Source organism: Bos indicus, chromosome 7, assembly GCF_029378745.1.
Source record: "Bos indicus isolate NIAB-ARS_2022 breed Sahiwal x Tharparkar chromosome 7, NIAB-ARS_B.indTharparkar_mat_pri_1.0, whole genome shotgun sequence".
NCBI classification, from domain to species: domain Eukaryota; kingdom Metazoa; phylum Chordata; class Mammalia; order Artiodactyla; family Bovidae; genus Bos; species Bos indicus.
The window spans coordinates 60260556-60286692 of record NC_091766.1 but is presented as its reverse complement, the minus strand read 5'-3'; the positions used below and the strand labels follow the sequence as shown (position 1 = coordinate 60286692).

General features: G+C 46.3%; 1 protein-coding gene across 4 annotated transcripts in view; it reads right to left on the bottom strand.

The window, feature by feature from the left end:
• ABLIM3 (actin binding LIM protein family member 3) overlaps positions 1–26137 on the bottom strand; it is a 136959-nt gene that overhangs the window by 47027 nt on the left and 63795 nt on the right. For all 4 annotated transcript variants that reach the window (XR_011567742.1, XR_011567743.1, XR_011567744.1 and 1 more), the window contains 4 exons: positions 24749–24861; positions 15146–15272; positions 11007–11100; positions 672–759 (listed from right to left, as the gene is read on the bottom strand). Coding sequence is in view for 1 of the 4 variants with exons in the window: in XM_070793826.1 (XP_070649927.1) it covers positions 672–759; positions 11007–11100; positions 15146–15272; positions 24749–24861 (422 nt within the window). In the remaining 3 variants the exon portion in view is untranslated. The remainder of the gene's footprint in view (positions 1–671; positions 760–11006; positions 11101–15145; positions 15273–24748; positions 24862–26137) is intronic.

The window sequence follows — 26137 nt, the reverse complement described above, 5'->3', positions numbered from 1 at the left end:
CTAGTCAGCCCAGAGGTCTCCCAAAGACCCCTCAACAGGGCTCTGCCAAGAACACTGATGCCTGAGAATGATGGACTGGGCAGAGGAAGGAGGACTGAGCAGTGCCTGGAGGCTAATGGGGAGGGGAGCAGGACTCCTGGGGCCAGACGGCTGGACCCTGGGAAGTGGCAGAGGAAAAGCAGCTCTGATTAGCTTTTTGGTGACTCCTGGCTCCCTCGCATTCCTTTTGGTCCTTCCTGAGAGGGGCGACCAGGCAGTGGCCGGGTAATGCTCTGAGATGTGGAGGGAGGGGTGGGAGAGGGAGGCGGCGGTAGGCGCTGTGATGGTGCAGACACTCTGCAACCCTGTCATCCTCCTGTTCTCTGACCCCTTGGCCTGAAGGAGCTCAACCTCCCACCCTGAGGCAGAGCCAGGGGAGTCTGCTCAGAGAGAACTGCCAGGGAAGTGGGCCAGCTGAGCAGCGAGGGGAGGTGCACAGGGACGGAAGGCAGATTACATGTCACTTCACATTAGCCACACCGGCAACTTTCCTGAACCACCCAGAGAGGGCTGAAATAATCACAGAGTTGAGGACAAGCCAACAGCACAGACAGCACCGGGACGGAAGGAGGCTCTCTCCTTTCCAGTCATAAGCGGAGAGGAACGCCTCCCCGAGGGTCAGATTTGCTTACCTGTGAGGTACATCTCCTCCCCCTCGGTGAACATCTGGTGGCAGCGCACACATCTGGCGCAGGTGGGGTGGTAGTGCTTCCCTCCCGCCTACGGGAATAAAAGATAAAAGAGGAGGTCAGCGCTGTGGCTGCCATCCAGCAGGGCAGGTCGAGTCTAATGTTTCCTGACTCATTAGTGTCAATGGCATCTTCACGGCCCTGAGGCTGGCTGGGATCTACCCAAGGGAGTCCCCCAGAACAATCTACACATTTGCCAGAAGCTTGGTGATTCCATACCATGGGCATCTGAAAGCTTTCAGCGGACCTGCCTGGACACCGTCATATCTATTCCAGCAACGGAAGGGCCATTTGGAGGCCTCTGGTCCTACTGCCTTATTTCCTGATGAGAAAACAGTCTTACTTTGAGGACATCTCAGCATTTCCCCAACAATGGGCCCTTACTGCCAGTGGTTCAAGACATGTTTTAAAGGGATCCTCAGGTTTAATAACACTGAATTCATGGGGGAAAAAAAAAGAGAGAGAGAGATTTCCTTTTCAATCCTCTATCTATTCTTTTGATTTTTTTTTCAAGGAGAAAATATCAGTTTGGTCCAGAAGGTAACATCTATCCAAACCTTACTAATCTACCTTTTAAGGCATGAGAATAGGTAAGAGTCTTGAAGCTTCCACTAGAACACCACTTTTTAGTTACTGGCAACATGGCAAGTGATCCTGGTTTTCCTATTATGTTACACAAGTTTTCTTATTTGCAAGAGAGCCAACTTGAAGATAAGATAAAGCATTAGGTAAGAATGAATACATGAGGCTCATAAGATCAGATCAGTCGCTTAGTCGTGTCCGACTCTTAGCGACCCCATGAATCGCAGCGCGCCAGGCCTCCCTGTCCATCACAAACTCCCGGAGTTCACTCAGACTCACGTCCATCGAGTCAGTGATGCCATCCAGCCATCTCATCCTCTGGCGTCCCCTTCTTCTCTTGCCCCCAATCCCTCCCAGCATCAGAGTCTTTTCCAATGAGTCAACTCTTCGCGTGAGGTGGCCAAAGTACTGGAGTTTCAGCTTTAGCATCATTCCTTCCAAAGAAATCCCAGGGCTGATCTCCTTCAGAATGGACTGGTTGGATCTCCTTGCAGTCCAAGGGACTCTCCAGAGTCTTCTCCAACACCACAGTTCAAAAGCATCAATTCTTCGGCGCTCAGCCTTCTTCACAGTCCAACTCTCACATCCATACATGACCACTGGAAAAACCACAGCCTTGACTAGACGGACCTTTGTTGGCAAAGTAATGTCTCTGCTTTTGAATATGCTATCTAGGTTGGTCATAACTTTACTTCCAAGGAGTAAGTGTCTTTTAATTTCATGGCTGCAGTCACCATCTGCAGTGATTTTGGAGCCCCCAAAAATAAAGTCTGACACTGTTTCTACTGTTTCCCCATCTATTTGCCATGAAGTGATGGGATCGGATGCCATGATCTTCGTTTTCTGAATGTTGAGCTTTAAGCCAACTTTTTCACTCTCCACTTTCACTTTCATCAAGAGGCTTTTTAGTTCTTCTTCACTTTATGCCATAAGGGTGGTGTCATCTGCATATCTGAGGTTATTGATATTTCTCCTGGCAATCTTGATTCCAGCTTGTGCTTCTTCCAGTCCAGCATTTCTCATGACGTACTCTGCATATAACTTAAATAAACAGGGTGACTATATACAGCCTTGACGAACTCCTTTTCCTATTTGGAACCAGTCTGTTGTTCCATGTCCAATTCTAACTGTTGCTTCCTGACCTGCATACAAATTTCTCAAGAGGCAGATCAGGTGGTCTGGTATTCCCCTCTTTCAGAATTTTCCACAGTTTATTGTGATCCACACAGTCAAAGGCTTTGGCATAGTCAATAAAGCAGAAATAGATGCTTTTCTGGAACTCTCTTGCTTTTTCCATGATTCAGCGGATGTTGGCAATTTGATCTCTGGTTCCTCTGCCTTTTCTAAAACCAGCTTGAACATCAGGAAGTTCACGGTTCACATATTGCTGAAGCCTGGCTTGGAGAATTTTGAGCATTACTTTACTAGCGCTCATAGGCATGGCAAAAATGGTGAGAGGGCACAGGACAGACACATTTTGGGGGCTCACTGGGCAAATGAGACCCACAAAGCCAGGACCTGTCAGGAAGTCTCTGACCCCCAGGCCAGTCCCATAACTACTGTGCTTGGGAGCCTCTGCCCCAATCTGGCATTGATGAGCCCCCTTCCCTATTCCCACTTTGTTTCCCTACGCATTATTTCAAGTGAAAATGGAAATGATCTGAAGCCGAGAACTCCTTTCTAGGTGGAAGAAAGCACCTCGGAGAAGGTTGTGACTCAAGGTCCCAATGGAAGCCAGCAGCCACGTGGGAGCTGCTCCCCGGAGGGCAGACAGTCCTGACACCACAGCCTAACTGAGAGGACCTGACCCATGAGGGCCCTTCCCTGGTGGCTCGAGAACTGCTGTATGGAGGAGCTTCAGGCAGCAATGGGGTTGGAAAGTGGGGCTCATTTTGAAGGTGTATATTTCAGGTTAGGGCAAAGTTTTTTGGGGGGTATGTTGTTGCTGTTGTTTAGTCGCTAAGTCGTGTCCGACTCTTTGCGACCCCATGGACTGCAGCATGCCAGGCCTCCCAGTCCCTCACCATCTTCTGGAGTTCACTCAAGTTCATGTCCACTGGGGCAGCGATGCCATCCAACCAACTCAGCCTCCCTTTTGGGGGGATATGCTTGGGGCAAATTGATGGATACTGGGGTATTGTTAAAGGACCCTTCCCCAGCCATCACTTGGTCTGATGCTAATGGGCTCCTTCCAATTCAAAAATTGTAGGGACTTCGGGCCATCATTGGTTAAGGCTTTGCCTTCCAATGTAAGGGAGGGGGTGGGTGTGGCTTTGAGTTCCATGACTGGTCAGGGAGCTAAGATTTCACAGCCAAAAAGCCAAAATATAAGAGCAGAAGCAATACTGTAACAAATTCAATAAAGACGTTAAAAATGGCCCACATCAAAAAAATCTTAAAAATATTGTATTATAATTGCATAATGCTGAAGGCTTATCCCCAAATCTTGTGTGTGTGTTTGAGTTGGGGGGTAGTTGGGCATGGGTTTATCTATTTGGGAGATACTTGATTTATTCTAAAAATTAAGCAAATGGATGGAAAGGGCAGGCTTTTTAAAAAAGAAAAAAAATCCCAAATCCCTTTTTTTTTTTTTGCCATCTTGGTTGTTTGCATAGCTCCCACTAATGAGAGAATGTCCTTATTGTCACCAAAGCAAACGGTGTTCAGACTCTGGAAGGACCTGCTATTTTCCCAAGCTGAGATGTCGTGGGACTGATTCTCCCATACCATGACAGGGATAATCGTTTTAATTAGTAGTCTCTTCCTACTTTGTGTCTCTTTATCATTTCAATTATAGATCTGTTTCTAGAATGGAAACAGTGGGTTGGCAAAACTGAAGCTGGCATCTTCCTAAATGTCACACCCCAGCACCCTGTTCTAGCCGAAAGAGGCTCTGTGCACATCTCAGAAACTCTGCCAAGGATGGCACGGAAGCCACCTGAGGGAGTGGGAGGGAGGCCACATAGCCTCTGGTGCCAGCACAAGGGGAACCAGTCAGGGGGATAAGATGAGACATTCTGTTAACCAGCCAAAGTCCAGAACACAGTGTTCAGGACAAAGAATCAGTAGCTGGAAAATGGGCCCCCTTGGCGAGGACTGAGAACCACAGCAATGTGAGGCAGGCAGCATAGGACCCCAGGGCTGTGATTCTCCCCAGCAAGGACACAGACCAGCAAGAAAGGAGTGTGGTCAGCGCTCAGCATGCTGAGTTCTGTCACTGAGGAAGGGATTGTGGGGTGGGAAGGGGACATGGAATTTAATTAAGTGCCTACTGTGTACCCAGAAACATACCGGGACCCATAGCAGGAGGCTATTGTTTTGGTCTGGCTGACAGCCTTCCTCCAGAAACAGCATCAAGCTTTTCCTGGGTGGGAATGACTACCCATTCCCCATGTCAATCCATGTGGTTATTCCAACACTATGCTCACAGTGACTGGTCTGGAGACGGGCCTGAGGTTCTCCAGTGAGAGCCAGTCCCAGGATGCTTGCTGAGCTATTAGGAAAGAGAAAGCTCTCCTTCCACTGGAAATGCTGGCAGACAGGATGGAAGCCTAGAGTGACTGGTGTCCGATTTCCACATCATACAGGAGAGAGATAAAGCCAACCCAGAAGAAAGTTGCACCAAGAGGGCAAGATATTCAAACACATTTGTGTGAGTGCTGGATCCAGCTGTGCCTGAAGCAAGGACGACTCCTGGGTTTTTCACTATGGGAGTTGATAAATTTCCTTTTTGGTCTGAGGTAGTTTCTGAGTATAGTTTCTGTACTTGCAACCAAGACAGTCCTGACTAGCTATAAAGGAAAACACACTCCTGTGTTTGTCCCTTACTCTCAGACCACTACCACACTCATAATACTTCTGACACCAGATGTGTGGGTTTTTTCCTCTCCCACACCAAGCAGTTCTCTGTGACACCAGCTGAGTGTCCTATAATTTAATTGATTCTGATACTCTACCTGGACAGAGTGTCAGACCCCACAGGTTAAGGGCTCAGACCCGTCTCCCCCACATCACTGTCTCCCCCAACCCTAATTTAGATAAGTCGGTAAGTCCCAATTGTCACTTATTTCTGACTGACCAGCATTAAACTGGGGTTCCCATGACCCACATCTAGGGTTTATTAATTTGTTGGAATGGCTCAAAGAACTCAAGAAATAGTTATGTTTACTGGTTTGCTATAGAGTGATAGAGATGAACATTCAGACAGAAGAGGTTCAAGGTATATGGGGGGGGCACGGGGCATCCATGCCCTCTCACTGAGTACCACTCTCCCAGAACCTCGGGTGTTTACCCACCTGGACACTCTCTGAACCCTGTGCTTGCGGGATGTTCTCACTGAGTACCACTCTCCCAGAACCTCGGGTGTTTACCCACCTGGACACTCTCTGAATCCTGTGCTTGTGGGATGTTCACAGAGGCTTCTTTGTGTCGACAGGATCATCATTAACTCAAGTTCTAGGCCCTTTCTCCTTCCCAGAGGATGGGAGTCGGGGCTGAAAGTTTCAAGCTTCTAATCATGGCTTGATCTTTCTGGTGACCGGCCCCCGCCCATGAGTCGCCTCATTAGAACAAAAGATGCTCCCATTGCTCAGAAATTTCTGAGGGGTTTAGGAGTTCTATGTTCAGGAACTGAGGTCAAAAACCAAATGTTAGAACAAAATATGCTCCTCATGTTCTTATCACTTAGGAAATTACAAGGGTTTTAGGAGCTCTGTGCCAGGAACCAGGGGCAGAAACTATTATATATATTTTCCATGATTTCACACTGGCATATATATATCTACTAGGAGTTAAATAACAGTAGTATTCTCCATTGATAGATAAAGACTCTAAGACTCAAAGAAAGACTTGCTTGGTTTCATGGCTAGAAGAGATAAAACTCGAATTCAAGTCTGTTTAACTCCAACGGTGTATTTTCTTGACATCCCACTGTGTCAATGGCCCTGGAGAACTGAGAGCTGTGGGCACTGGTGTGGAATACAGGAGGCTGGAGTCCTAGGTATCAGCTCTGTCTTTACCAGAAATACAGCATATGACTTTGGAAAGAACCACATGTCTCAGGCCTCACTTTTCTCATCTGTAAAGCAAGGAGGGTGAACTAGTTGACTGGCAAAAGTCTCTTACAGATCTAAGGTAAAAAAAAAAAAAAAATCAATACATCCAAGATGCTAATGGAGCCTCATACAAATGGAATCAATGGAAACCCAGTCACAAGAGCTGCCCAAGAAGAGGGGGCTCCAACAATGCTGAATGACAGTAACACTTGGGGGAAAGACAGGTGCTGACATGATTTCAGAGCAGCCTGGAAATGCTGGGACAAATTCCTGTCTGAGGCTCTGGCCCTGCGTGTAACTGAAGTCTCTCCCTTCTGGAAAGAAAAATCTGCTTTTATGATTTCTCAGTGACATATGCCAGTGACATATGGATTTGTCTGGTGGTGAAAGTAAAGTCTGATGCTGTAAAGAAAAACATTGCTTAGGAACCTGGAATGTTAGATCCATGATCAAGGTACGTTGGAAGTGGCCAAACAGGCGGTGGCAAAAGTGAACATTGACATTTTAGCAATCCGTGAAAGTGGACTGGAATGGGCGAATTTAATTCAGATGACCATTGTATCTACTACTGTGGGCAAGAATCCCTTAAAAGGATTGGAGTAGCCCTCACAGTCAACGAAAGAGTCTGAAATGCAGTACTTGGGTGCAATCTCAAAAATGACAGAATGATCTCTGTTTGTTTCCAAGGCAAACCATTCAATATTACAGTAATCCAAGTCTATGCCCCAACCACTAATGCCGAAGAAGCTGAAGTTGAACAGTTCTATGATGACCTGCAAGACCTTCTAGAACTAACACCAAAAAAAAAAAAAAAAAGATGTCCTTTTCATCTTAGGAGACTGGAAGGCAAAAGTAGGTAGTTAAGAGATACCTGGAGTAAGAGGCAAGTTTGGCCTTGGAGTACAAAATAAAGCAGGGCAAAGGCTAATAGAGTTTTGCTAAGAGAATGCACTGATCATATGCAAACATCCTCTTCCAACAACGCAAGAGACAACTCTACACATAGACATTACCAGATGGTCAATACCAAAATCAGACTGTTTATATTCTTTGCAGCCAAAGATGGAGACACTCTAAACAGGCAGCACAAAACAAGACCGGGAGCTGACTGTGATCATGAACTCCTTATTGCAAAATTCAGACTGAAATTGAAGAAAGTATGGAAAACCACTAGGCCATTCAACTATGACCTGAATCAAATCCCTTATGATTATACAGTGGAACTGACAAATAGATTCAAGGGGTGAGATCTGATAGACTGCCTGAAGCACTATGGATGGAGGTTCGTAACATTGTACAGGAGGTGGTAATCAAAACCAGCCCCAAGAAAAAGAAATGCAAAAATGCACAACAGTTGTCCGAGGAGGCCTTACAAATAGCTGAGGAAGGAAGAGAAACGAAAGGCAAAGGAGAAAAGGAAAGATATACCCATCTGAATACAGAGTTCCCAAGAATAGCAAGGAGAGATAAGAAAGCCTTCCTAAGTGAACAATGCAAAGAAATAGAGAAAAACAATAGAATGGGAAAAACTAGAGATCTCTTAAAGAAAATTAGAGATACCAAGGGAACATTTCATGCAAAGATGGATACAATAAAGAACAGAAACAGTATGGATCTAACAGAAGCAGAAGATACTAAGAAGAGGTGGCAAGAATACACAGAAGAACTATACAAAAAAGATCTTCATGACTCAGATAACCACGATGGTGTGATCATTCACCTAGAGCCAGACATCCTGGAGTGCAAAGTCAAGTGGGCCTTAGGAAGCATCACTAAAAACAAAGCTAGTGGAGGTAATAGAATTCCAGTTGAGCTATTTCAAATTCTAAAAGATGATGCTGTTAAAGATGCTGGGAAAGATTGAAGGAGAAGGGGACAACAGAGGATGAGATGTATGGATGGCATCACTGACTCAGTGGACATGAGTTTGAACAAGCTCTGGGAGATGGTAAAGGACAGAGAAGCCTGGCATGCTGCAGTCCATGGGGTCACAAAGAGTCAGATATGACTCAAAGTCTGAATGACAACAGGCCACTGACCCCCACTACTTGTGGGTGCCCCTGCCCACAATTCTGCAGACCTGACAAGTGGTTCTCCTGGACGTGACCGTGTCCCACACCCCACAGCTTTTTCTCAGCCTGCATATCACTAACTGCTCTTGCAGAATCTGCCCAACACTCTGACTTACTTTCCATCTTTTCTGGAGTTCTGTCCTCTCACCACCTCTCCCCAGTCTCACCCAATCCTGCATCCCTTAGCGCTCCTCCTCTTTTTCTGACTTCTCAGTCTCCTTCTGCACTCCTGCAAGCTGCCACTCCCCATGTTATCTTCAGCCCTCTCCTCTTTCTCTAAGAAATCCTGATGACTCCCAGGGTGCTGACTATTATTCAAATCTTAGCATTTTGGAGACTGTTCCCTCCAGGCCTGAGCTTTGTCCCTCACCTCTGGTCCACATTCTCATTGTCCTCTTGAAAATTTCCTGGTGTTTCCACCACACTCCTTCCCAAAGGGAATTCACGTGTTTCTGCTCAGATCAGTCTTTCCCTGCCATCTGCACTTCCGCAATGGCAACACCAGACTTCCTCTCACCTGGGCCTCACACCCGGGTTCAACCTTTGGCCTCTTCCCCTTTGATGGCTGCATCTACAAGCGGCCCCATGGTTGCAAAGCTACTGGAATTCAACTTCCACAGTGTTGCAGACAGGCTGGTTAACCCTGCCACTGCCACTGCACCTCCCAAGCCCTTGGGGGGTCGAGGTCTTCTTGCGGGTCTCCTGCTTCCAGTTTCTTTCCTTTAAATTTAGCCTGTGGACATCATGTTCTTCTCCCCAAGGCGCAGCTTGAAGCAGGTCACTTCTGCTTGGCCTTTCCCCAACCCTCTGCTGTCCTGTGAATTCCAGACGCCTCGCCCTGGTATCAGGCCTCAGAAACCTGGGCCCAAATCCTCCATGTACTTCTGTTTCATGCTTTTTCTCCACATTGCACTCCTACTGCTCCTTGGAAATGCCTGATGGCTTATCCACTCTGTGCATTTATCTTATTCTCTGATTCCCTATAGTCTCTTAATGGAAATCTTACAGTGTTGCTCTTTGGTTTAAAATTCTCCAATGAATTTCCACTGCACTTACTATAAAACATAAACTCCTAAACAGGCCTATAAAGCTTGATATGATATGCCCTTTATGATCTACTCCATCTTCCTCTAGCTCTGATTTATAGAACTCAGCCACACTGGCCTTCTTCTCTGTTCCCTGAAAGGGTCAAGCTCATTCCTCCTCTAGCTCTTCACAGGGCAGCTTCCTTCTCACCCTCAGGGCTCAACTACACTGCATCTCCTCAGAATCCCTTCCTGGCTGCTACACTTTCTCCTGAGCTGAGGCTGTAGGATCCTTCTCAACACACTGCTAACTCCAGGCAACCTCGGTCTCCTAGCCAGCTTTGTCAGAATTAATGATTCTGTTCGTAAGCCCTGACCCAGTCTGTTGTCCCTCGGCCACTGTCAGATGAGAAAATGTGGAACTAGAAAGGCAAAGACACTCACCCCAAAATCTGAGCATGAGTAAGCAACTGAGTCAATATTAGCACCCAATTATTTGTACTCTTAGGCTATTGTTTTTCATTTTTTGAGATTTGAACAAAATCTGTACTTTAGTTATTAATACTGTATCACATGTTAATTTCCTGTCTTCTTAACCAACAATATTTCTTTATGTTCTCAGAACTGGGTTAGGAGTTTCAAGCCTCATTCAAGTTATTTTAATCACTAAGATAATAAATTTTCTAGACTTTTAGCTGTGATTCTAGATGCCAAAATACATGAAACTATATCAAAATTTTGAGTAAATATAAATTAGAAAGCTTTTGTATACATATATATAAATAGAATGTATAATAGAATGTATATATTTCAGAAAACTTTAGAATTTTTGCCTAGCAAAAGAACGTATGACATTTCGATTCTACTTGTTTGACTTGGTATGAACAGAATGCTAGGCCACTGCTTTTCATTTGCACCAAACTCTTTCCTGCTTCTGACTCCTCAAGGTGGGTAGTCCCAAGGCATGGGAAGACAGCTGCCTGGGCCCAGAGTGTGGGAGGGAAGGCCAGGAAGGCCAGCGAATGGGGGCTCGGGGAGGGGCTCAGCATGGGTGCTGCAGGTTGTCTGTCACTGGCAGAGCGAGCTGTGCATCAGAAGCAGAGGAAAGTTGTTACCATGGTGATGGACCAGCCAAAGAAGGGCTTAGGGAGCAGGCTGCTAGACAAGCTGGTTCATAAATCAGCACATTACCGAATGCTTAAAAAAATAAAGGCTCTATCCTTTAGGCAGGGCAAAGAAGAAAATCATAATCATCACTCCCCAGTAATCTATCTGGGTCTGAATCCAGAGAAACAACTGATATTTCCAACACAACATTTTTTGAACAAGGAGTAATTTCGTCCAGCTTCTCATTTGAGGGGTACCTACAGAAGCAAGGTTATCTGCTCAAGGTCATGTAGCAAGCTAAGCTGAGGTAGAGAAAGCAGGGGAGGTAGAAGCTAAGGAAAAAGGGGTATGGGGTGACTTTCCCCTTCTTCAGAGATGACTCTGTGGGGTCATAGGCCACCTGCTCAGTCATCTTCACAGGTACTTGTACCCACTCACCTCCAAGACCCTGCCGCTGATGTATCGGTCACAAGTCTCGCACTTAATGCCAAACTGGGAGTGGTAGTCAGACTCACAGTACGGAACGCCATCCCTGCAGAGGAAATCCACACAGGAAGAGGAAATTAGGGGGGTCCGCGGGGGTGTCACGTGGAATTTCCCAGACCCAAAGATAACTGTGACTGGACCAAGATTAGAAGCACTCAGGTAGCTGTTCCAAGTGCAAAAACTGCCCAGACACCCCTCAGATCTACAGGATCAGACAGTCCCTGGGGTGAGAGGGCTGGGGAACCTGCATCTTGACAAACTCCCCACGCATGCCTGGAAAGTACTGTTTGCTGTTGGCTGTGAGGGCCCCTCACTCTTCTTCTTTGCTCTCTCCTCAGATATTCCAGACCTAGTCTCTTCCTTTTACCCTAAAGGACTCTTTTAAAAGGTCATTAAAAAAAAAAAGCTTCCATTTAGAATAGGTAATATCTGCATTTGGCACACTGCAAAGCCACAAGGGGAAAAGTCTGTACCCTCCTCTCAGTCTCTCCCAGTTTCCCTTTCAGGAGGTCATCAATGTGATCAATTTTTTGCATATGGCACCCCACTCCAGTACTCTTGCCTGGAAAATCCCATGGATGGAGGAGCCTGGTAGGCTCCAGTTCATGGGGTTGCTAAGAGTCGGATACGATTGAGTGACTTCACTTTCACTTTTCACTTTCATGCATTGGAGAAGGAAATGGCAACCCACTCCAGTGTTCTTGCCTGGAGAATCCCAGGGACAGAGGAGCCTAGTGGGCTGCCATCTATGGGGTCACACAGAGTCGGACACGACTGAAGCGACTTAGCAGCAGCAGCAAGGGTTCCTTTTCTAACAAAATACTGGTACAAAAAGAATCATATGACTATGCTCTTACAACAGTAGAAAACAGGAACCCTTGCCCTCCCCAGTCATCTCCTAAGTGCTCAATCTTGCCCAGTGCTTGTAACTTACTGGGCAGTAATAAGATTATTGTTAGTTATTCTTACACTATCCCCTACTACAGTAGCCATTGATATTTACTGCTCGGTATGTGTTGGGCTCTCTGATGGTATTTTACATAGGTTATTTCATTTAATACTTGCAGCAGTCCTATGAGGTTGGAATTAGTGGTCTTCCCATTGTGTGGATGAGAAAACCCAACTCAAATGATCTAGTGCTGGTTCAAATCCACATGGTCTGGTTTCTCAGCAGGCTGTCATGAGAATTAAAGGATGTGGCTCCAGGGTGTCCCAGGGCTCAGCACAGCACCTGTCCTAGGGGGATCCCCATGATGGCTGACAGGAGTCCCCAAAGGATGTCTGGGTTCAGCTTTTAAGGGCCAATGTGGGGATGACTGGGGGCATCAAAGCGCTCAGCCCAGCTCGGCCCGGCCTAGCTCTAAGGCCCAGATCTGACGACATCTCTCTGAGGTGCCGATGACATCTTCTGTATGGGACAGAACTCGCTAACATGCAGAGAGGCCTTAGACCAGGCACATCCATGCTGCTGCCCTGCGGGTACTGCTGGGATCCCACCCTGGGCAGCAGGGCTGTCAGTGTTTCCTAAAGGAGAGGCAGCATTGAGGACTGGTGCTCAGCAAAGTCACGAGGTGACACTGTTGTTTGTGGGTCCATGAGACAAGCCTCCCTCACCCTCAACCCTTTCACACTCTGTGGGGTAGGAGGGTAACCCTGCAGGGGGATAAAGTCATTTGTCAGGAGGTGGGTGCAATGAAACAGCAAAATTTGGGTATAAATGCCAACACCTCCTAATTTGGGCCCAGGGAGTCTGCATCTTGACAAGCTCCCCATGCATGCCTGGGAAGCACTGTCTGCTGCTGGGTGAGGCCTTTGGGAATTAGACATACATGATTCTAAAAAGAGGCAGAGTGTAAAAATTAATATTTACTGGGTATTGATTAGGTACAAAGCACAGATCTCTGAACCCTATGAGGGTTCTTCTTTTTAGCCCTGTTTCTATAAATGAAGAAAACTGAGACTCAGATAAGCTGAGTCTCTTGCTGAGGTCAAGTGGGCTGGGCTTCTAACCTGGGCATCAATACGAGAGCTGGCGCTGCTAAGCACCTTCCACTCTGCTGGCAGACGGATGAAGAGCCCAGAGACCAGCTGCAGAGGCCTAAGGCGTGGTAGATAATCTGGGTTGGACCTGCTCATAAGGAGCTCTGAGCAAACCCTTACTGCCCCAGAGAATTTGGACTTGAACTCACAGACTCAAGGACTCCTGGCTGGCATCTCATCAAGGGAACACCTTACTTGGCAGGCACAGAGGTGCATGCCAAACTCCCACTAATATGTGTTCAAAGCGCTCGGGCTGTGACCTCAACTCACCTCTGCAGCCTTGGACTTCACCTGTGCACACACCCGAGTTCCAGCAAACAGGATGGATGTGGCCAGCAACTCCCTGCCCTTGCTCAGGCTGGGCATTCTGGCTACAAGCTCTCCTTTGCATTTTCAAATCTTATACCCCTTTTCAAGGTCCAGACCAAATATTACCATCTTCCATAAAGCTCTCACATATTCCAGATACCACTTCTGCTAGTTAGAAGTGAACAGTCACAGCCACAGCCTGTGGCTTAGACCTCTGACACAGACAAGGGTTGTTTGGCTAGTACCTACCTCCCTTTTTGATAGCAGCAGTACCTTGCCTGAGTTCTGGGAACCAGCCCTTCCCACTCACAATTACAAAGGGCTGCTCTCTGACTCAAGGGTTTAGATCCTTCTGGCCAGTGATTGGTCAGGGATTGTCATGTGACCCAGTGGAGGCCAAATCAGAGGCAGTTGTGGGACTTTTGCTGGAGTTCTTGGGAAAGAGGCCTCTCTCTCTTTGCCAGGTTTATGAAGCTGCTAGAAACAAAGCTTGGAGTTGTTGGTAATCATCTTTGCTACCAATTGGAGAGGTCCTGCTTGAGAATGAATCAGACACAGAGGAAGGCAGAGCTGAGAGAGACAAGAAAGACTGGGGAGAGGGTGAGGCTTCTGAAGGGCTAATGACAGCTTTAAGCCTCTGGATTCAGCCATGCCAGAAGCCAGAATGCCACTGGCCTTCCCATTTCTATGAGTCAATAAACTCCCATTTTTGCATTCAGGGAGTTTGAGTTGGGTTTTCTGTCACTTCTGATTGGAAAGGTCTTAAAGAACAGAACTTCTCCTGAGCTCTGAATCACATGTACCCTGGAGTCATCATATTTTACGCATATAGCCTGTCTCTCTTATTTCTTGGCAGCAGAACCATGCATGCTACAACTTTAATGCTTACTACATCCTAGCATCAGGTCAGAGAGTGATACTAGAAAATGTCTGGGTCAAAGTGTAATAAGTTCTGAGGGCTAGTGGCCCTAATTTTTTTTTAGGTACTTGAGTATGTAAATATGGTCATAAGGGCCTGGCACAAGGGGCCTTGTCTAGTGTTCAGTGTCGGGGCTAGGCCGTCTCTCCTGACAACAACTCTTATCTCATTTCAGTCAACAGCTGTATTATCGACTTTGGGTCAGGCATTGCGCTACAGGCTGCAGTGAATTAAACAAAGTCCCACCCTGGTGAGGACAGACACTAAATATAATCACTGCAGCAATAACTTCCTGAGACTCAGTTTCTGCAGCTTTTCAAATAGGGGTTAACACCTAATGGGGGTAGTCATGGGGCTTAATGTGATAACTTGTACAGAGCAGTTATTACATTCCTTGTCCATACTAAAAGCTCAATAAATGACAGCTAATATTATTATCCTTATTAAAAAGGTAACATGGTTAAATATACAATCGCAAATGGTGTTGACCTACCCGAAGGAAACCAATAGGGCCGATGAGGGCCACTGGGAGGGCCATTGTGGAGGGCCTGTAAGAGGTGGTATGAAGCCAGTTCTGAGGGGAGGGTATGGGACCTGAGACCAGAGGAAGGGGAGGAGCAACATGCTCAGAACAGAGCAGAGCATCTCAGAACAGAGGAAGCACCGAGTGAGGGCCCAAGGTGAGTGGGGTGCCATTTGTGGCAGGAGTGTGGCAGCCGGACAGAAATGGAGGGAGATGCTGCTGGTGACTCAGGCCAAGGGCCATGTGGGGCCAGGCCTGGGGCATGCAGAGGTAAGGCAGGCGGGGCCGGGAGAGACCTACTTGCTGATGTACTCCCCAGTGAGGATGACACTGCAGGTCTGGCATTTGAAGCAGCTGACGTGCCACTGCTTGTCCAGCGCCAGGAGCGACTGGCCATGCTTGATCTCCTCCTTGCACCCAGCGCAGTCTGCAAAGACAGGAGGACCCGATGAGCAAAGCACCTTGGGCTCTGGGACCCTTGCTGTCGTCTCGTGCCCAAATCTAGGCAACCCCTCCTGAATGCTGGCTTTTCTGTAACTGCTCCCACCTAGGTACCAGCGCCAGTCGAGATTATGTCAGGTAAGCGAAAGGCCAAAGGCACCCTGGCCTCTTGACAAGGGGTCCTGGTGTGAGGGAGAAAGAAAGACCTCATAGGGTTCCTCCAGAAAGTTCCTTGCTGGTCATCCTGACCATGGTTCATCCAGAGCGGACCCTGAACTGCTCCTAGCCTGTTCTCAAGTTGCTAACAAAGTTCATGCAACTCTCTGTGACCTGGGGACCTGCAGCATCAGTGTCACCTGGGAAATTGCAAATGTGTAGAAATGTGGGCCCCATCCAGATCAACTGAATTTTTATTTTTAACTATTTTATTTTTATTGAAATACACTTGATTTACAACGTTGTATTCATTTCAGGTAACAGCAAAGTGATTCAGTTACACACACACACACACACACACACACACACACACACATATGTAATATATTTTTTGTCAGGTTGTTTTCTATTATAGGTTGTTACAGGGATTAAATATAGTTCCCTGTGCTATACAGGTCTTGTTGCTAATCTATTTTACATGTAGTAGAGTGTATCTTTTAATCCCCAAACCCTAATTTATCCCTTTCTCCTTTGTTAACCATAAGTTTTCCTATGCCTGTGAGTCTGTTTCCGTTTTGTAAATCATTTGTATTATATTTTTAGGTTCCTCATATAAGTGATATCATATGATATTTGTCTTTCTCTGACTTATTTCACTTACTGTGATAATCTCTAGGTCCATTCATGTTGCTGCAAGTAGCATTATTTCATTCTTTTTTATGGCTGAGGAATACTCCATTGTATATATACACCACATCTTCCGTATCCATCATCTGTTGATGGACATTTAGGTTGCTTGCATGTCTTGGCTACTGTGAATAGCACTGCAATGAACACTGAGGGGCATGTATCTTTTTAAATTAGAGTTTTCTCCAGGTAAATGCCCGCGGGTGGAATTCCTGGATCATACGATAGCTCTATCTTTTGTTTTTTTGAGGAACCTCCATATTGATCTTCACAGTGGCTGTATCAATTTACATTCCCACCAACGTGAAGGAGAGTTCCCTTTTCTCCACAGCCTCTCCAGCATTTGTCACTTGCAGATGTTTTCATGACAGCCATTCTGACCCATGTGAAGTGACACCTCATTATAGTTTTGATTTGCATTTCTCTAAAATGCAAAAAGTTTGAGCAACTTTTCGTGTGCCTGTTGGCCATCTGTATGTTTTCTTTGGAGAAATTTCTATTTAGTTCTTTTACCCGTTTTTTTGGCTGGGTTATTTTTTTCATATTGAACTGCATGAGCTGTTTTATATATTTTGGAAATAGAGCCCTTGTCACTGAATTTTCTCAAGATCTCCAAGCACAGCAGAGTTTGAGAATCCCTGATCCAAGCTTAGGTTCTACTTTTTCTCACCTTTAGGCTCACATGCTCAATGGTTTGTGATTTGTGTGCTTTTGGTTAAACCTATTCTCTTGCCTAGCACCATGTTCAACACACAGTAAGAACTTAGAGCAGATGTGCTGAATGAGCAGCCCTCCTAGCACCCAGGCAAAGGATATAACTTACCACGCACACCTCCTCCCTTAGAGTCCAAAATGCAGTACTTGGATGCAATCTCAAAAACGACAGAATGATCTCTATTCATTTCCAAGGCAAATCATTCAATATCACAGTAATCCAAGTCTATGCCCTAACCAGTAACGCTGAAGAAGCTGGAACGGTTGAACGGTTCTATGAAGTTGAATGGTTCTATGAAGACCTACAAGACCTTTTAGAACTAACACCCCAAAAAGATGTCCTTTTCATTATAGGGGACTGGAATGCAAAAGTAGGAAGTCAAGAAACACCTGGAGTAACAGGCAAGTTTGGCCTTGGAATAAGGAATGAAGCAGGGCAAAGGCTAATACAGTTTTGCCAAGAGAACACACTGGTCATAGCAAACACCCTCTCCCAACAACACAAGAGAAGACTCTACACATGGATATCACCAGATGGTCAACACCGAAGTCAGATTGATTATATTCTTTGCAGCCAAAGATGGAGAAGCTCTATACAGTCAACAAAAACAAGACCAGGAGCTGATTTTGGCTCAGATCATGAACTCCTTATTGCCAAATTCAGACTTAAATTGAAGAAAGTACAGAAAACCACTAGACCATTCAGGTATGACCTAAATCAAATCCCTTATGATTATACAGTGGAAGTGAGAAATAGATTTAAGGGACTAGATCTGATAGATAGAGTGCCTGGAACTATGGACTGAGGTTTGTGACATTGTACAGGAGACAGGGAGCAAGACCATCCCCATGGAAAAGAAATGCAAACAAGCAAAATGGCTGTCTGGGGAGGCCTTACAAATATCTGTGAAAAGAAGAGAAGCGAAAAGCAAAGGAGAAAAGGAAAGATATAAGCATCTGAATGCAGAGTTCCAAAGAACAGCAAGAAGAGATAAGAAAGCCTTCCTCAGTGATCAAAGCTAGAAATAGAGGAAAACAACAGAATGGGAAAGACTAGAGATCTCTTCAAGAAAATTAGAGATACCAAGGGAACATTTCATGCAAAGATAGGCTCAATAAAGGACAGAGATGGTATGGACCTAACAGAAGCAGAAGGTATTAAGAAGAGGTGGCAAGAATACACAGAAGAACTGTACAAAAAAGATCTTCACAACCAAGATAATCACGATGGTGTGATCACTCACCTAGAGCCAGACATCCTGGAATGTGAAGTCAAGTGGGCCTTAGAATGCATCACTATGAACAAAGCTAGTGGAGGTGATGGAATTTCAGTTGAGCTATTTCAAATCCTGAAAGATGATGCTGTGAGAGTGCTGCACTCAATATGCCAGCAAATTTGGAAAACTCAGCAGTGGCCACAGGACTGGAAAAGGTCAGTTTTCATTCTAATCCCAAAGAACGGCAATGCCAAAGAATGCTCAAACTACCACATAATTGCACTCATCTCACATACTAGTAAAGTAATGCCCAAAATTCTCCAAGCCAGGCTTCAGCAGTACATGAAACGTGAACTTCCAGATGTTCAAGCTGGTTTTAGAAAAGGCAGAGGAACCAGAGATCAAATTGCCAACATCCGCTGGATCATGGAAAAAGCAAGAGAGTTCCAGAAAAACATCTACTTCTGCTTTATTGACTATGCCAAAGCCTTTGACTGTGTGGATCACAATAAACTGTAGAAAATTCTGAAAGAGATGAGAATACCAGACCACCTGACCTGCCTCTTGAGAAACCTATATGCAGGTCAGGAAGCAACAGTTAGAACTGGACATGGAACAACAGACTGGTTCCAAATAGGAAAAGGAGTACGTCAAGGCTGTATATTGTCACCCTGCTTGTTTAACTTCTATGCAGAGTACATCATGAGCAACGCTGGACTGGAAGAAACACAAGCTGGAATCAAGATTGCTGGGAGAAATATCAATAACCTCAGATATGCAGATGACACCACCCTTATGGCAGAAAGTGAAGAGGAACTCAAAAGCCTCTTGATGAAAGTGAAAGAGGAGAGTGAAAAAGTTGGCTTAAAGCTCAACATTCAGAAAACGAAGATCATGGCATCTGGTCCAATCACTTCATGGCAAATAGATGGGGAAACAGTAGAAACAGTGTCAGACTTTATTTTTGGGGGCTCCAAAATCACTGTAGATGGTGACTGCAGCCATGAAATTAAGACACTTACTCCTTGGAAGGAAAGTTATGACCAGCCTAGATAGCATTTTCAAAAGCAGAGACGTCACTTTGCCAACAAAGGTCCATCTAGTCAAGGCTATGGTTTTTCCAGTGGTCATGTATGGATGTGAGAGTTGGACTGTGAAGAAAGCTGAGCGCCGAAGAATTAATGCTTTTGAACTGTGGTGTTGGAGAAGACTCTTGAGAGTCCCTTGGACTGCAAGAAGATCCAACCAGTCCATTCTAAAGGAGATCAGTCCTGGGTGTTCTTTGGAAGGAATAATGCTGAATCTGAAACTCCAGTACTTTGGCCACCTCATGCGAAGAGCTGACTCATTGGAAAAGACTCTGATGCTGGGAGGGATTGGGGGCAGGGAGAGAAGGGGACGACAGAGGATGAGATGGCTGGACGGCATCACCGACTCGATGGACGTGAGTTTGAGTGAACTCCAGGAGTTGGTGATGGACAGGGAGGCCCGGGGTGCTGCAATTCATGGGGTTGCAAAGAGTTGGACATGACTGAGCAACTGAACTGAACTGAACTGAACAAACCAAACATCTGCCTCCCCAAGCAGTGAGGGTTAAAGAGTCTGATGAGGTTGTTCCAGAGCAGAAAGGCACCCTTGCTCTCCGTTTCCATCACCCTGGATCATGCACTGAGGCCAATAGCATGTAGGGGGGCCCAGAGGCTGCTTGTTGCTCAATAACGTCTAGGGAGGGGCAGGAAATGGAGGCAGGTCAGAGGTACTTGGGAGATGCTGGGAATTCAGGCTTAGCTGACCGGATGTCCCACTCTGGAGGAGGAAAGGGTCAAGGGGCAATGTTTACCAGAGCACAGGCCCCCTTCTTGGCACCAAAGGCAAATGCACACTTGGGAGCAGAAGAGGAGGAGAGAGACACACAGCAAGTTGGGAGAGGTTGGCTGAAGCTCTCTCATCCAGCTCGAAGCCAGTCCTGGAGAAGAGATGAGGCATCTGTGCCTCTAGGAAGGGGGTGTGTCCAGCAAGCTGTGGAAAGTCTGGGCCCTGATGAAGTGTGTGTATGAGTCAGCTCCCATAGTCCACGCCTTTTGGCTACACAGCACCTTTCTAATGTCTCTTAGCACAAGCTGGGGGCAAGAAGGTCTCCCATTGGAAAATGCTTCAAGTCCCAGGGCTTCAAACGGGGGCTGGTAGAACAGATTTAGGATGTCTTTCTTTTCCTTTTTTTTCTCCTGGAATAAGTCAACTTCCACTCCATCCCAATCACAGTCTTTGGAATGTCATTGTTTAGAGGTCAGTACCCCCTCTTCTTTTATAGATAGGGCCTCTGAAATTACTTGTCCATGCTCTGTATAGGAAAACCCGAGGGCTCAGGCATCTGGTCCAGCTTTCTAGGCCATAGGTGCTGAATTTGTGTCTCTGTGGGCTTTCTTGATAGGGTTAAATGATTCCACAGAGGCTCAGAGTTCACATCAAAGTCCCACCCAGCACAGTAATCCTCAGCATTCTCAACAGGTGGGCATCTTCCTCTAAATCACTGCCTTCCGGGGTAAGCAGCTCACCCCCTCTTGCCTCTGGACAGGTATGACTGTCATGATGGCCTTTTTAATATGAAGCTGAGGCCTGAATTCTTGTGACACCCCCTCTTTTAAGCAACCAAGGATTATCTACCTCTTACCCTAAATGTGTTTCTTCAAATCTTTTATGACAACTACAGTTTCTCGCTTCTCCTTTATCTCCTGCACTTCACTTTTCCTTGCTTGACATGGTCTGAGCAAATTCACTTGTAGATTCCATGGAGATAGAGAAGTTACTGGCTAATACCACCATTGTCTATCTTTTCAATAAACCTTACTCAAAGAGTTGCATCCTTTTGTGGCCACAAAAGAGATGAGCTCCATCTCTTTAAGTTGCAGTGACACATCTGATATGAATTGGCATCTTGAATTAAAATTTAGGAGATGGTACAGTATAGTGGTTAGGTTGAGCTGAGAGGTTAGAGTGAGTGGAGGGAGGCTGGCCAAGGGGAGAATCCCAGCTCCCCAGCTGATTACTTGTGCAACTGTTCAGGTCCAGCTTCTTCATCTGAACATGACTGGTGTGAAGATGAACTGAAGTCAGGCCTGGAAGGACTTTGCACAGTGCCGGGCATGTATGTACCCAATAAGTGGTTCTTATCATTATTATTCCACATTCTCATGGTTTTTAACTCATACTCTGTACATTATCCAATCTCTGATATGAGGTCAGAAGCAGTATCTCTGATGTAGGGAAGGCCTGCTAATGCCTCCAGAGAATTCTGGCACACCTATTCCACTTTTTTTTTTCCATATTATATTGCTCATCCTCCACTCAACTGGCTTCAGATGAAGGATCTTTACCAGGATCTTTTTCTCCCCTCTTCTTCCAACTTTTACTTATGACCAACATTGGAGCTTCAGGCACTGCATCCGGGAGCCCATGGACCCGGTGTAATAAGCAAGGTCAGGACACACCCTGTCCCAAGCTGGATTCTGCACAGCCAGCTGTCCACTCCATTCCTCATACGTTCTTCTTTATTCCAAAATTACCACCTTCAGCTGGCAATAAGCACGATGCACCTGCTCCTCCTAAATCCCTCCGTTTACTGGAATCTCTGAAGACCCCAGACAATTATTTTTAGCTTTTTCTGACTGTGTCATTCATTACAGCAAAAATAGGTGGGTGTGTGAGTCATAGCAAGCTCCCCACCTTGTTTTAGGCAACTAATCCAGAAAGACAGGACCCTTCCTATTAGCAAGTCATGTCTCTGGTATAGGGTGTTAAGGGAGTAGGCTCCAAAGCCAGACTTGCCTAGGCTCACACTCTGGTTCCATTACCATTATCTGAGTGATCTTTGACACTCTTAGAGTATCTGGTTTCTTATCTAAAAACCATTGCTCTTGTCTCCCTCATAGAGTTGTGGTAATGATTCAGTGAGATGTTTAGAAAACTTAGTGCAGTACCGACAATAGTAATGGCCAGTCAATGCTAGCAGCCGTGATGGCAGTAGTTTTGGTGGAGATGGTACTACTGTGCTGATTCTTTGCAGTGAGGTCTGTGCAGTGCCTGGCACTAGGAATAGTCAGTCAGTGTTAGCAGTGGTGATGGTATGTTGGTGATGGTGGTGGTGATGGCAATGGTGCTGGTGATGTTCTGCCCCCGATTCTTCTCAGCGAGGTCTGTGAAGAAACAGTTCTCCTGCCTGTGATAAGTAACATGATTCCCATCTCTTAACAGTTCCCAAGTATTCTTGATCTCTTCTGAGTAGATACAGATTCTGCTTTTCCACAGTGTCTTGACATTCCAGGAATGAAAATTCACACTCCTCTGGCTCAAAAATACAGCAAGCTTTTCGTCCTTAATTTTCCTTTTCCAAGCTATGTTTGTTATCTTAGCACTCTTCTGAATCTTGTTTCAGTTTCCTCCATGCTCGGGGGACTCAGAAGCCTTTCCAACCTCCCCTCGAGTCAGGAGACTACTTCGTGTTTGCAGCATGGACAGTGACCACCTTTGGGGAAAGAACATTTCTTTGAAACATATTCCCCACAGATCCACACATTGATGTCTAGACTTCGTGAGTAGCAAGAGGAGCCATGATCCTCGGCATTCCCCTGGAGACTGCCCACATGCTCACTGTTCTTCTGTACTGACTCTTCTTTCCCTTCTTCCACCTCCTGATCTGAAGAATTATGGTGGAGACATTTAACAGCCTCTCCTCGTGGACATGCTCCCATGCAGGCCTCCCACATGCAGCTGAGGAAATCTCCCACCTGCCTGAGATCCCCAAGGCACACAGTAACACACAACACAAGCTGAGTGAAATAACAGCAGATTCAGGAATTTATTCTCAGTTCTCCTCTGGCATGTTTTCTAGATTAGAACGCCAAGTCAACAAAACCCCTCACTTTATATTTAGAGAGCAGTTTACACACTATGATGTATGTTAGTCTGATTGCTGAATTTGCTTTCCACCAAGTTGGGTAAACTGAGCCACAGGGAGGCTGCCTGACAGGTATGCATCACACAGAAGGAACACAGCCTCCTGACTCCAGCTGGCTTCTCTCTATGGCCTCACACGTGGTCTCACTGGTGTCAGGGTACCTGAGCAGCATGGTCCTGTGGTCCTGCATCCCAGCATTCCAGACTTGCTATCATTCTGGATGATGCTTTCAAGCAGTTAGGAAGGATAACTGTGTGCACTCAGCCTTAGCCACCTCGAGATGAAAACCTGCTCAGAGCAGCAAATTTTTCTGGATCCCCACCAAAGACACTGAAGGAAGGTCTGGGAACAGGTCTGAATCAACTGAAAGGAGGGAAGGATGATGGAGGGAGCACCCCTTCCAACAGGCTCCCTTGCTATTAGAGCCGCTGGGAGCTGAGTCCTGCTGACTTGGGGGAGGTGGTTCTAGGCTCACCTTCCTCGAGTGGACACAGCCCCAGCATGCTGATTCTGCTGGTGCTGTGGCTGACAGCCCCTACATGGCGCAGTGATGCAGCACAGGACGCTAACGGGCTTTCACTGATTCTGCTGACAAGGCCAGTGAGAGTGTCATGTAACATGAAAGAATGCTGGAGCCTAGCCTGGCTTTGGAGAAGGCGATGGCACCCCACTCCAGTACTCTTGCCTGGAAAATCCCATGGATGGAGGAGCCTGGTGGGCTGCAGTCCATGGGGTCACGAAGAGTCGGACACGACTGAGCGACTTCACTTTCACGCATTGGAGAAGGAAATGGCAACCCACTCCAGTGTTCTTGCCTGGAGAATCCCAGGGACAAGGGAGCCTGGTGGGCTGCCATCTATGGGGTCGCACAGAGTCGGACATGACTGTAGCGACTTAGCAGCACAGCAACCTGGCTTACGAGACCCTGGGTGTGTGTGTGGGCACATGCAGTGAGGGGTCCGAGAAGGGCGTTTTGCAACAGTGATTTAGATATCTTACAGCTAGACAAGTTGGAATGGAATGGACATTCAATAAATCAGAATGACTGTTCTAAGGCACACCTCTGATTCTCAGCTCCCCTTCATGCCCCAACTTGTATTTTAGTGATAGAACATGACCTTTATGAGTAGTTCTCAGTTTTAGAAGCAGCAAATGAATCATTCAGGAAGCTTCTTACGATCATATATTTCTAGGTCCCATTCCTACAAGTCCAAAATGGGCCTAGAAATCTGTATTTTTGCCAGTTTTGCAGTGAAGCTAATGCTGCAGTCCACAGGACACACCCTAAGAGACACTAAACACAGCCCTTGTGGCTTTCTCCCATATTCCATCTTTTGCTAAGATATGTCTGCATATAGTCTTTTGGGGAATTTTAAGAATTGAGAGCCACTGGTGGAAAACACCTGATCAGCTCTGTTGGGGTGCTCCAGGCAGCATGGACCAGAGGGGAGACAAGGAGGCCCGCTCATCCCAGGAGAACCACCCAAGCGGCTGAAACATGGCCCAGGCCATCCCTGTTTACTGTTGGGCAGCCTGTTTTTCCTGCATTTGTATGTAGGGAAGCTCATGAGTCTGGGCTGTCTGCCAATTGGGTCATACTTCAGGAGTCCTCCAGGGTGGGAACTGCCCCCACTTCCCTCCAGGCTGCAGAGGGAAATGGTCAGTGAAACTGGGACAGGGGAGCCCTGGGAGATGTGCTTGCAGACGGGGAGGCACCCGGCGGGGAAGACTCACGGCTTGGTCCGCGGATCTTGATGGGCTTACTGCTGGTCATGGACTGGGAGCACGTCTGACACAAGCATTCCTTCCCACTGAAGGTCACCTTGTCTCCAATGGGGAAAGGCTTCCTGTGAGGAGGAAGAAGAAGAAATTCAACACCTCCTCTCCAGAGGGCTGTGTGTCTATAGGTGACTTGACGACATGTACTTGAAGACCTCTGGTAGCACATACAGCACATACAGAGTACCAGCGACATTCACAGGCTGTTCCCGAGGCAGAGCCAAACCACTCAGTCAGGATCAGGACTGGAAGGAGATCCAGTTGGGCCATTTACATGATTTTTAAACATTGGGAAAATCACAACACTTATTTGAGCTTACATTTCTCCTCTATACAACGGTGGTGGTGGTGGCTTAGTCGCAAAGTCGTGTCTGACTCTTGTGACCCCATGGACTATAGCCTGGAAGGCTCCTCTGTCCATGGAATTCTCCAGGCAAGAATATTGGAGTGGGTTTCTATTTCCTTCTATACAATAAAGAGGCTAAAAGCTCGTCTCAGGTGTGCTTCCTCCTGGAAGGATGTCTTCCCAACTTGACCTATCCCTGTATGTCAGGCAGAACTCAATTCAATTTGCCAAAATGTCTTCCTTTTACTCCCCAGGAATCTTAGACACCCATAGAGAACCTCTTCCTCTGCTCATCTGCCTTTGAACAGTTGGGAGTTCCATAGCTCAGGAATCTCAAGCTTGTCCTGTCCTGCCTCCCTAACTAAATATAAACTGTTTAGAACCCTCAGCACAGCCAATCCCATCACGCAGCAGCTCTTGCTCATGTAGTCTAGAATGGCTGTTAACATGGATTCTGAGCACACGGCCCTAAGCCTGCCGTGGTTCTACTGCCCTTAAATTAGCGACATGAACAATGGAGCGAGTGCTGGGGAGGGGGGAGCTGTGCTCTTGTCACAGCCCAGGCACTCACTACTGGTAAAAGGACATGGATCATGACCTTGAGAAGACACCTCACCTCCATGGGGCTTCACAAAACCTCCACTTTATACTATATGGACCCTACTGTGCAAACTTCCAATGGTTCTGGCATTCTAGGACCTAAGGCCCAGGTTTTAAGGGCTGGATGAAAGAATGAATGCCACTGAATGATATTTTCTTAGGCACTGTGCCATTAGTCTCAGTCAAAAACTCCAAGTGGTTAATAATTCTAACTGGTAACAAAGAGGTGGTTATTTTATGAGAAGAATAACTGATCTATAAATTACTTTCCCTATTAAAAAGTACATACATATACTCCAATAGTGCTTTACTTATGACTTAGAGCAGTCCATTAAATGTTAAAATATTGGTGGACAGGGTTGAGGTTTTCTTTATTTTTTGTCTCCTTAATATGGTAT